General features: G+C 58.4%; 1 protein-coding gene across 1 annotated transcript; it reads right to left on the minus strand.

Moving 5' to 3' along the window:
- Positions 1 to 434: 434 nt before the first annotated feature.
- On the minus strand, positions 435 to 6,357 carry ZBTB47 (zinc finger and BTB domain containing 47). The gene is made up of 5 exons (XM_007949686.2): positions 4,888 to 6,357; positions 3,073 to 3,220; positions 1,687 to 1,802; positions 1,023 to 1,167; positions 435 to 799 (listed from the first exon to the last, which is right to left on the minus strand). The coding sequence occupies exons 1-5, from the start codon at positions 6,355 to 6,357 to the stop codon at positions 435 to 437; spliced, it is 2,244 nt and encodes a 747-aa protein (XP_007947877.1).
- Between the last annotated feature and the right edge of the window lie 4,211 nt (positions 6,358 to 10,568).

Below are 10,568 nucleotides of genomic sequence, written 5' to 3' on the forward strand. Positions count from 1 at the left end.
AGGCTCAGCCTGGCCAACCCGCACCACAAGGGCTCAGGCCCGGGCAGAACGACTATCAGGCAGGCTGCCCAGGGTCTGCCTATCCCACTGCACTTTCAGCCACCAGCACTCCCTCACCTGGAGGGGAGCTGCAAAGTTTCTTCTCTGTCCTTCACCACTTCAGAAAAAGAAAAGGCTTCAACTAGTTGATGAAAGGGGGCATTCTCCACCCGCACTTTCGGGGCTCCAGCCTGCACACCCCCAGAGCAGGGGCTTCAAGCGAAGCATGCTGAGCCATCTCTGGGGGTGAGGGCAAGGGGGACCTTCCCCAGGAAGTAGGAGAGGGGCAGTGGAGCCCCTCCATAAGTCTGGCCTAGGCTCAGGTGCCAACTCTGTGCAGGGGCCTAGCTCAGGCAGGCTGGGCGAGCTGGGGCATCGGCTGTGTAGTCCAGCAGTTAGTTGTTGGCATTCATCCTTCCAGTGGCGGCGTTGGCAGTGGTGGGGAAGAGCGGGGGCGGAGGCGGCAGATGGGGCGGAGGCGGCAGGGTCTGGGGGAGGCCTGGGAGGAGAGGCAGTGTGTGGGACTGAGGTTGGGCCGGGGGTAGGCCTGGGGCCGAAGGGGTGCCGTCACTGGCCAGAGAGTGGCTGACGCGGAAGCATTTCTCCTTGTGGGCCTTGAGCATGTTGGAGAAGCGGAAGCGCTGGCCGCAGACGTCACAGGGGTACGGCTTCTCGCCTGTGTGCGTGCGCCGGTGCCGCTTCATGTTGGGCCGGCTGGTGAAGCTCTTGCCACAGATTTCGCAGATATACGGCTTCTCCCCTGGAGGGGAGAAAGGCAACAGAGTGCCACTGGGATCCCCATGTGAGGCTCAGCCTGGTCACTTGGACCCTTTCCCACCCTCTGGGGCACCAGCGTCATTCATCCCTGGAAGGCAGGGAAGATGGCACTGAGACTGATACAGAAGAGTAAACTGAGGCCCAGAGTTGGAAAGGGGCTTGGCAAAGGCTATCCAGGGTGGAGCCCTCCCCCAGGGTGGCCGCACCTGTGTGGGTCTTCATGTGCTCATCAAAGTACTGCTTCATGTTGAAGTCCTTGCCACACCACTGGCACATGAACTGCTTGTGGCCAATGTGGATGCTCATGTGTGAACGCAGCTGGTACTTGTACTGGAAGCGCTCGTTGCAGTTCTGGGGGAGGAGTGGGTGGAGTGAAGGGAGCTGCCCATATACTGCAGGGCAGGCCAAGGTGCTGCTGGGGCTGGGCATCGTCAGAGAGGCCACAGGCACACACACGGTGCAGGTGGGGAGTGGGAGTCAGGACGTGGGAAGACGTAATCATCCAGCAGGAGTCCTCAAGCATAAGGCTTGTGGCCCCTTCAACCTCCCCCTTGTCAGAAGGATGCCCCCTCCCCCCAGTCCCCACCGTTGCTCTCCCTCCCTCTCCGAGACTTCCATCTCTCCAAAGAGCCTGCCCCTACTGCTCTACCCATACAGACCTTGAACGTGCAGAAAGTGGGGTGGGAGCAGGGTAGGCAACCAGGAAGGGTGGAGCAAGAGGATGGCAAGGGTCATAGACATCAGAGGGTTGGCCCCCTCTTTCTCCACCTCTACTCCATCTTCCTCAGACCCCAGGTTCTTAAGCAGCTGTTGCCCTTGAACCCTGCACCATCCCAGTGGCCCTGGGCAGGTGTGAAGAAGGGAACTCACCTCACATCTGAACGGCTTCTCCCCCGAGTGCTGCAGTGAGTGTACCTTGAGAGACATGCTGCGTTTGAAGGACTTCCCACAGGTCTCGCAGGTGAAGGGCATGTCCTTGGTGTGGGCTATGGGGTAGGCACCGTGGCCATTACCTCTTGAGGGTACCCCCATAGTTCCTCCAAGGGTACCCTTGCCTGAGCACCCCTACATTGGGGCCCAAAGCCCACCTCTTGGGATAGTCCTGTGCCACCGCCCTCCCTAGGGGCCTGCCTCATAGCCTTTATCCCAGGACAGGCAGAGAGTGAGACCATTATCCCAGAGCCTGGGCTGACCTGCCACCCTTAAGGCTGGGGTCTAGTTCAAGGACTCCCAGGCGAGGCTCCCTCAGCTAAGGGTCTGCTGACAAGCCCCCTTCTGTCTGGAGCTAGGCCTCCCTGTCTGCTCTGAAGGTCTGACTCAGACAAGTGCTGAGGACCCTCCTTGTCCTTTAGCTTCTGGCCAAGGGAGATCGCCAGGGCCTCCTCACCCCAAAGCTTTGAGGGAAGATCAAAGGATTCCAGGTGGGACTGGACTTAGCTGGAATCCTGACCCAGCCACAGGTGTGTCAGTGAAGTACACACTGGCTCCCCATGAAGCCTCTGAGCCTCAGCTCCCTCGTTCTGCTAAGGGCATTGATACCTCAAGGGTGGCTGGGTTTTACAGGGATGGTGTTTGTAAAGGCCCAGCCTTGGACCCTGAACAGCAGTCTACAGGGAGTAAGCCATGCCTCCCAGAACCCAGGGATAGGTGAGGACTAAACTCTTCAAGGAAGATCTGGAGAGGAAGCAATTGGAGACAAGGACTCCCCTCACCCCTACATCAAGCTCAGAGCTGAGGAATCTGAGCCCAGGAAAGACCACCAGTCCTGGGTTACTCAGCAAGTTCCAACTAGAACCTGGGTCCCAGCTTCCAGTCAGCTCCCATGGAGGGCCCCCAGGGCGCTCTCTAGTGGAGAAACGAGGCAAGGCCTAATCAAGAGCCCGATGTCCCCCTTGGCCACCCCACATGGCACTTTGTGTAATTTAGAAAAAGGTGCTCTTCCCTCCCGGGTGGACACAACCCCACGGCAAAACACACAGCCTGGCTAACAGTGAGCCAGCTAGATCTAGGTACTCATCTGGACACCCGTGTACACAATGTGCAACCCTGCCCAACTGTACATGGAAGCCCTGGCCCCAGAACCTGTTCAGGCCACATCTGCCACTGCAACCAACCTCCCTAGGCCTCCCTGCTGAGAGGGGTCTTCTCACCCCCTCACACTGCCGTGTGCTGAGCAGGATAAAAGTGCTTCCCAGCAAACCTGGCAGCTGGCTCAGCTCAGTCCTTGGGCTCCATTCCGCACTGGCCTCGACTTACCAACCATGTGTTTGCGCACGTGGGCCATGGTGTAGAACTTCTTCTCACAGATCTCACAGGAGAACTTTTTCTCTGCATAGCCATGCACAATCTTGTTGTGCTCATGGAGGGACCAGAGCTTCTTGAAAGCTTTGCCACATGTCACACACTGTGGGGTGAGAGGACTTTAGGCCCTGCGTCCTGAGTCAGGACCATGTGATCTTGGACAAGGCTCTGGGGCACAGTTTCCCCACCTGAAATGTACTGGAGAGTCCTTGCTATCCAAGGACCAGCCAGATCTGATGTTCTGGGAGTTGGAAACAGTAACTCCCTAAACACTTACCACCCTCCCAGAGGCTTGGGGCTGGCCTTCAGCCTTTGGAAGGCCAACTAGGGCCAAGGGTCACTTCCTCTGGGAAGCCTCTCCCACCCCCTATGCTCATTTCAATAAGGCCAGCTAAAGGCCTCTACAGAGGGTAGACAGATAACTGGCTGAAGGGCACATAGTTCATGGAGAAGCCCCTCTTAGGTGAGAGATACCACAAAGCTGGAGCATTCTCTCTGTTGCCTCTCCCCGCTGAGACCTATGCTCCAACACTCTGAAGATACCCAAGGGACAGGTCCCAAAGGAGCTGGCTGGGTGGGACTGCAGGAGGGGCCAAGTCCCATCAGGCAATGGAAGGTCATGGGAACCTCAGGGACCACACTCCCTTCCACACCCCACCCCCAGATCATGGTCCAGTGTTCCTGGTTGTCACTTATCCCTGTGGGACACCCCTAGAGGGCTAAAGACTAAGCCAGGGTTCAGGCAGAAACTGGGTCAAGGGGCACAAACTTCTCTTCCATTCGGGAAGGAGGCTCAGGTGTGTGGCAGGTGGAGCAACAAAGGGCAGCCCAGCGGGCAGGCAAGTGGAAACAGGTGCACAAGGGTAGAGCAGGTTACCGAAACCCCCAGGAAAGGCCTTCTCTACAGGGCACTACAATTAGCAATTAGCTCAGGCAATTAGCACCCGCCTACCTGACCCCTGTCTCCTGGGCCAGAAAAAATCCTGTCCTGGGGAGCTTGGCTAGCCTTGCACAGTCCCCACCTTGAGACGCCGGGCTGGCACAGAAAATCCAGGCTAGCCCTAGACCTGGAAGCCAGCCCAGCTCCTCAGTTCAGTCCCAGCAACTCCTGCTTCTCCCAAATTTCTCATGCAGTGCCTCTTTCCCAGGGCCAGGCCTGCCTCCATCTCCAGAGAGCTAACTGGAGGACTTTCTCCTGCCCGGCTGCCCCATGCTCTACACAATGACTTTGAGGGAAGTGGAAAATGGTGGTTCTTCTTGGGCGAACCCCTCCTCCCTTCATAAGTGCTTTTGTGCAGTGCACAACCTGTGAAAGTATACATGGTGGCCCTGCTGGCCTTCTTGCAGCCCTGGGGATTTGCTAAAACACTGACTCATCTTTCCCCAGGGTTTGATATTCTCCTGGCCTGCTTTCCTGCCAAGACAAGTCTCTGTTCTCCTCCCAAGTCTGTACTCCTCTCTGCCCTTCATGCCAAGGGTCCCATTTGTCCCTGTTCTCTCCACATCCTTTCCAAATGCCAACGCCCAGCTCTGTCCACCTTTCCCAGGAAGCCCTCCCTGATGCTCCACCTCCCCGAGCTCCCACCACTCTGAGACCCAAGGCTGGTTTGATTATCAGTGGCTAATCTGATCTCCCTAGTCAGGGTGAGGCCAGGCAAGACCTGCCAACTGTCTGGACAGCAGGGCAGTGGGTGGCCAGAGCTATTTCTGGTCCAGCCTAGCCTGGATGGTTGTGTGGCTTGCTGGCCACCTGACCCCGCAGAGGCCCACCTGGATGTTGCGCTCGCAGTCCGTCTGCCGGTGCAGCAGCAGCTCGCTTTCCAGCAGGAAGCGCTTGCCGCACTGGTCGCAGATCTGCATGCGGCTGTGGGTCACATTCATGTGCTTCTCCAGGTACCAGCGGTTGTTGAAAACGCGTGGGCACTTCTGGCAAGGGTGATGCTGCTTCTCTTCCAGCTTCACCTTGGCCCCCAGCCCATCAGCAGCAGGTGGCCCACGGGCTGGGGCCGGAGCTGCTCCTGGGGGTAGCTTTGGCCGCTTCCCACCCCGCTGCCCAGCTTCCTCAGGCTCAGGGGTGCCTCTGTGCCGGGCATTCTCCCGGGACCGTGTGGCCATGCCACTATGGGGAGGGGGTTCCACCTGGCTGCCCCGGTGTCCCCCAGACCCCACTGGCATCTGCCTGCTTCCAGTCTCCCCATCCTCCTCCTCTGAGCTCTCTTGATCCTGTTCACTGTGCCCTTCCTCTTCCTCCTCCTCTTCCTCCTCCTGCTCGCTGTGGCCTTCCTCCTCCTCATCATCCTCCTCTCCTTGGCTGCCACCCTCTTCTTCTTCTTCCTCCTCTTCCTCCCCTCCACTGCCACCACCCTCCTCTTCCTCCTCCTCCTCCTCCTCTTCTTCCTCCTCCTCCTCCTCTGAGTGCCTCTGCAGCCCGTCCTCCCGTCCCAGCACCATGGTGGCTGGGCTGGTCCCCACGCACGGCTTCCCCTCAGGCCCTGTGGACACGTGCAGTGTCTGGTTGTTGAGGTTCACCTCCACAATGATCTGGGACTGTTCCCGGTGGCTGTAAGTGCCAGGGCCCCCAAGCCCTTCTTCTAGCTCTTCCCCACCCTCCAGCTTGCACAAGGGGACTGGGGGCCTGCCAGCCTCCTCAACACTACCCTCCTTCTCCTCCTTGAAGAAGGGCTGCACTGGCCCAATGGCAGTGGGCACTGTGCTACCTGCAGCCCCTGCCCCGTCTTCCACGCGCACCGAGTAGGGGTCAGGACCTTCGCGGGCATAGATCTTGGGCAGACCAGGGGCATCGGCCTCCTGCTTGATGTCACAGTAGTAGGGTGGCGCGGTTGGGGTGCTGCTGGCGGCTGCCTGGGCCAGGGCCACGGTGCCAGAGGCTGGGGGTCCAAGAGAACGGGCGTCCAGCAGCTCTTGGCAGGATGTGGCGATATCAGCCATCTGCAGCAGTAAGGCGGCACTGAGCACCTCGTGGACGTTGGCCGCGTTGACCAGCAGCTTGGACGTGTAGATGAAGTTGAGGATCTGCTGCAGGCCACCTGGCGCCAGCGCCTCCAGGGACAGCTCCACGCGCTGAAGCTGCTTGTTCTGGGTGAAGAGCGAGTGGAAGAACTGGCTGTAGGCAGCCAGCACGCCCTTGTGTGCTGGGAAGACGCTGCGCTGAGGCACCAGCACCAGGTCCACGTCACACAGGTCAGGCTGGAAGAGGCGCTGCTCGTTCAGGCGGCCCATCAAGCAGGCAAAGTGCAGTGCCACGTCCTCCACCAGCGAGAACTCGGCCGCCGGTGAGTCGGTCGTCTTTTCAACCAGCAACTGTGGGGACGGAGGGTACCGGAGAGGGTCAAGGCCGGCTGGGTGCCTGCCCACTCCCTGTGGCCCACCCATCCCCCAGTGATGCCCACCATTAGGGGGCAGCCCATCACTCCTGCTCCATGGAACAGAAGAAGAGCTGAAGTTCCAGCAAGGAAGTGGGGGAGCAGAAGCCAAGCCCAAGTCAGCCTCCCGGCGGAGTTCAGATGCTGACCGGCACCTTCTGAGGCTGATGATCAGCTCCCGGGCTAGTCAGTTAACTTTTCTGGGCCTCCAGCTCTTCCCCTGTGAAATGGGAAAAGTTGTCCCATGAAGGAGAAGAGTAAAGGGGAAAGAAGAGGAAAAAGGAAAGTGGGTAAGGGGAAGGAAGTGACAGAAGGGAAGGCACCAGGGTAACCAACCATCCCAGTTGGCCTAGAACTGAGGGGTTTCCCAGGATGTATGACTGACAGTGCTGAAACTGGGACAGTCCTAGACAAATGAGGAGTAGCTGGTTACCCTAGACGGAACCTGGGCATTCCTTCAGCATTTCCTGAGCTCCTGTGGATACTCTTACACACACACACTCACTCACGCATACAAATAAAAACAAGCCTGCCTACCCCAAACACCTCGACAAGAGAAATCAGGTGAGCCTGCTTATAGCTTGGCCTCTGGCCAACTGCACACCTTACCTCACCAATAATAGGTGTCAAGGCCTAGATGCCAAGGGCCACAGAAGTAGACACTTCTGTGAAGGTACCCAGGCCCAGGGTCTGTGATGGGTCTCCACTCTGGTCCTACAGCCCTCATCCAGTGTTTGGCTAGGTCATGCCCCGCCTCCCAACACACACACCCAAAGCCACAAGTGTGGGCCTGAGCAGCTTCCCCGCACAGATGGAGTTCTGTGAGGGATACAGCTGGGTTAGATATCTGCCCACCATGCTCAAAGGCAGGAGGCCCCTGGGCCCCACTCCAGATCCTTCTCCCACCAGGGCTCTGGGACAGCTCCTTCTTGGGGACCACACTGCTTGGGGCCTCTGGAACTTCAGGGAACCCCTCAAAAGTCCGATGTGTCAGACTATCAGGCCCTTGGGCCCTATCCAGCCTCTGTAAATTTCTCAGAATAGGGACCAGCTCAGTCACCCACGGCTCCACAACAGCACTTCCCCAAAAGCAGGCCACGAAGACAGGCAGCCTGCCCAGTTCCCTGCACGAGCCCAACAGCAGATGTTCAATTACTGTAACTACCTGCTGAAGCCCACTGCTTCCAGTTTCTGGTTCTCAGTAGTTGCCCACCCAGATCACAGCAACCTACACGAGAGGCGTACTTTGACTCACTGCCATAAAGCCATTGCCCCAGCCTCTCTGAAGGCCCTAAGGTGAAACCCCAGCTCTGGCCATCCACAGCCCACCCTCAATCCCCATGCCAGTCCTTCTATCAGTCAGGCAGCAAGTGAATGGGCTCAGACTGGGTGGTGGCAGTGGTGTCTAAACTCACTGCCTCAGTCACCTGAACGAGAATGCACCTGGAACCTCAGGATGAGCCTAGGAACCACTGGAGGCAACTTGCTCCCAGACCTGCCCAGGGCCTCATCCTCCACAGCAGGCCAGCACCCACCCTTGCTCCAAGATTCCAGTCTGGCCAGGGCCTTGGTAATGGATGCTATCTTCCTTGAGTTATTTCACCACGCCCCTGGCCCCTCCTCAGCCCCCAGCCAAGAAACCACTCATCTGCCCCTCTCTTCCAGGGTTGCTGGCCCTTTCAGAGCTGCTGGCCTGTCTAGCCCTGGCCAACCTAATGGGGACGTGGCATCAGGCCCCTCCCATCCTCCTTCTCTGACTCATTCTGATTCATCCTCTGGGACTAACCTCTACTAAAAAGATGGGGAAACTGAGGCCCAGAGTGGGAGGCTCCCACTGGGAGCAGCAGCAGTCCCATTTCTCTGGATCAGACACTCCCCTCTGTGGCTGGATTTCTTGGTCTTTAATGACTTGTAAAGCAGAAGGTAGCTTCCTACACAAAGAGGACCAACTGTGCTTCCCCAGGCCCCACCACTATTCCTGGTGACCCCCAGCCTCCTCCCAAGAGTCGTGCCACCTACAGGTCAGTGAAGGATCAGGGTTCAACTTGGGTCGTAATGGGCTCCAAGGGGCCTCCAAACCCACTGCCATCTAGCTGATGCCAGTTCATCATGATTCCGTAGAACAGGATAGAATTGCCCCCACAAGATTTCCAAAGCTGTAAATCTTTATGGAAACAGAACGTCTTATCTTTCCCCCTCAGAGGGGCTGTTGTTGTTGTTATGTGCTGTTGAGTCGGACCTGACTCATAGCGACCACTCCTTGGGTTTCCAAAACAGCATCTCTATGGAAGTGATTGCCCAACCTTCCTTCCAAGGAGTGGTTGGTGGATTTTAACTGCCAGCCTTCTGGTTAGCAGTCCTTGTTGTTATGTGCTGTCAAGTTGGACCTGACTCATAGTGACCCCTCCTTGGGTTTCCGAGGCAGTGTTACTACGGAAGTAGATTGTCCCATCTTCCTTCCAAGGAGTGGCTGGTGGGTTTGAACCGCCAGCCTTCTGGTTAGCAGTCAAATGCCTTAGCCACTATGCTACCAGAGTTCAAACTGCTGATCTTTCATTTCACAGCTGAGTGCTTTAACCACTGTGCCACCAGGGCTCCTTGGGGCCTCAAGGGGACAGGAAATGGCAGGATAAGTGACCTAGGTAAAGGTTTGCCAAAGCCAGGCCTTAAGAGGAACCTGCTCCAGGCCCCAGGGCGCTCGTCCACCTTCCACCGGCTTCATGAAATACCCTCTGGTGCCCACCAGTCCTGGGCAAGGCCCAACCTTCTCATTTGCTAATCGGGCCCCCAGGCCCATGTGATGCTGCCCCAGGCTCTCTGACCTTGTCTAGGCAGAAGGGGTTAGCCTAGGGGGCAGTGTCACTCCAAAGACTCCATTCCTCCAGGGCAGGGCAAATAACCTCCCAGGGCAGGCCAGCACCACCCTTGAGAGGCCAGGTACTTGGCCAGGCACCCTGAATGAACTCCTGTGACAAGGCACACATGTGCTGCCCATGTCCTTAACTGGCAGCTTCCATCCAGGGCACAGCTACACCCTTGCCTAGCAGATGTGCCAGTTTCCTGCAGCTGTGGATGCCCCTCCCCATCTGGTTCTGCCGGCTGCAACCACCCATCCTCTCCCTCCCCCAGGGTCCAGGCCACCCCAGTCTAGCTAAGATGCAGGATGAAGAGGTGGTCAGGCAGTCCTGTTGTTAGGGCCTTGGTGCCTTCCAACCCTCTCCCCCAAGCCGGGCTGGGGTTGACCAGGCACTGGAGACAACTGTGAAGGCTGCAGAGTTGTTCTACACCTGAGGGGTACCTTGCCTCACCGCCACAAAGCTACTGGCTCCCCAACCTGTCTCAGCATCTCCCTGCAGGCCTTGGGATGAAACTCCTGGGCAGTGGATCCGCACCCCACTACCTACCCCACTACACCTATCCTTCCATAGCTCCTGGCATCAGTGGGTGGGCCCAAACTAGGCGATGGGCTCAAGCTCAATACCGCTAAGCTCCTCTTCTTGGGGAGGAGGTGTCCACACTAGCCTCTGTGCTAAAATGCCCCCCAACCCCGCCCCAGGAAAGAGGCCCAGAGAGGGCGGGAGACTGGCCCAAGGTCACACAGGAGTTTGGACAGGAGGTGCGGGCGGCCCCTCTACCCTTGGCCCGGGCTGTCCCGAAGCCCTAGGCAAGACGGTTCCAGCGCCCACGTGGCCGGAGACCAGAGCGGGAATCTGACACCCCTCCAACCGCCCCCAACACCCAGCCGGAGGGCGGCGCCATCCTGGGCGCTGAGAAGCACCCCCCTCTGCCCTTGCCTATAGAGACTTCAGTCTACCGCGCTGGCACCCCCACCCCAGGAATTTAAACCCCTTTTTGTTGAGGGCCTCGCGGTAGCGCCGCATTCCTGGCCTGCGGGGACCCAGGAGATGGGGGCGGGGAGCCAGGGGAGGGGGAGGATCCCTCCACCTCGAGCCCGCGGGCCGTACACTTTGGAAGGGCAGAGCGGGCAGGTGGGCGGATAAGCGGGGGGACAGGCAGGGCCCTGCGTACCATGTTGCCGTGGCGCTGAGGGCTCACAGGGCCCCTCGG

This window comes from Orycteropus afer, unplaced genomic scaffold (genome assembly GCF_000298275.1).
Source record: "Orycteropus afer afer isolate SDZICR_OR568_19922 unplaced genomic scaffold, OryAfe1.0 scaffold00250, whole genome shotgun sequence".
Taxonomy (NCBI): Eukaryota; Metazoa; Chordata; class Mammalia; order Tubulidentata; family Orycteropodidae; genus Orycteropus; species Orycteropus afer.

Coding starts and splice junctions, on each gene's coding strand:
- ZBTB47 (XM_007949686.2), bottom strand. CDS start 6,357: ATGGGCCGCCTGAACGAGCAGCGCCTCTTCCAGCCTGACCTGTGTGAC. Junction 1,168..1,686: donor AGAAGCCGTTCAGATGTGAG/GTGAGTTCCCTT, acceptor CTCCTCCCCCAG/AACTGCAACGAGCGCTTCCA. Junction 800..1,022: donor GCACATGAAGACCCACACAG/GTGCGGCCACCC, acceptor TCTCCCCTCCAG/GGGAGAAGCCGTATATCTGC.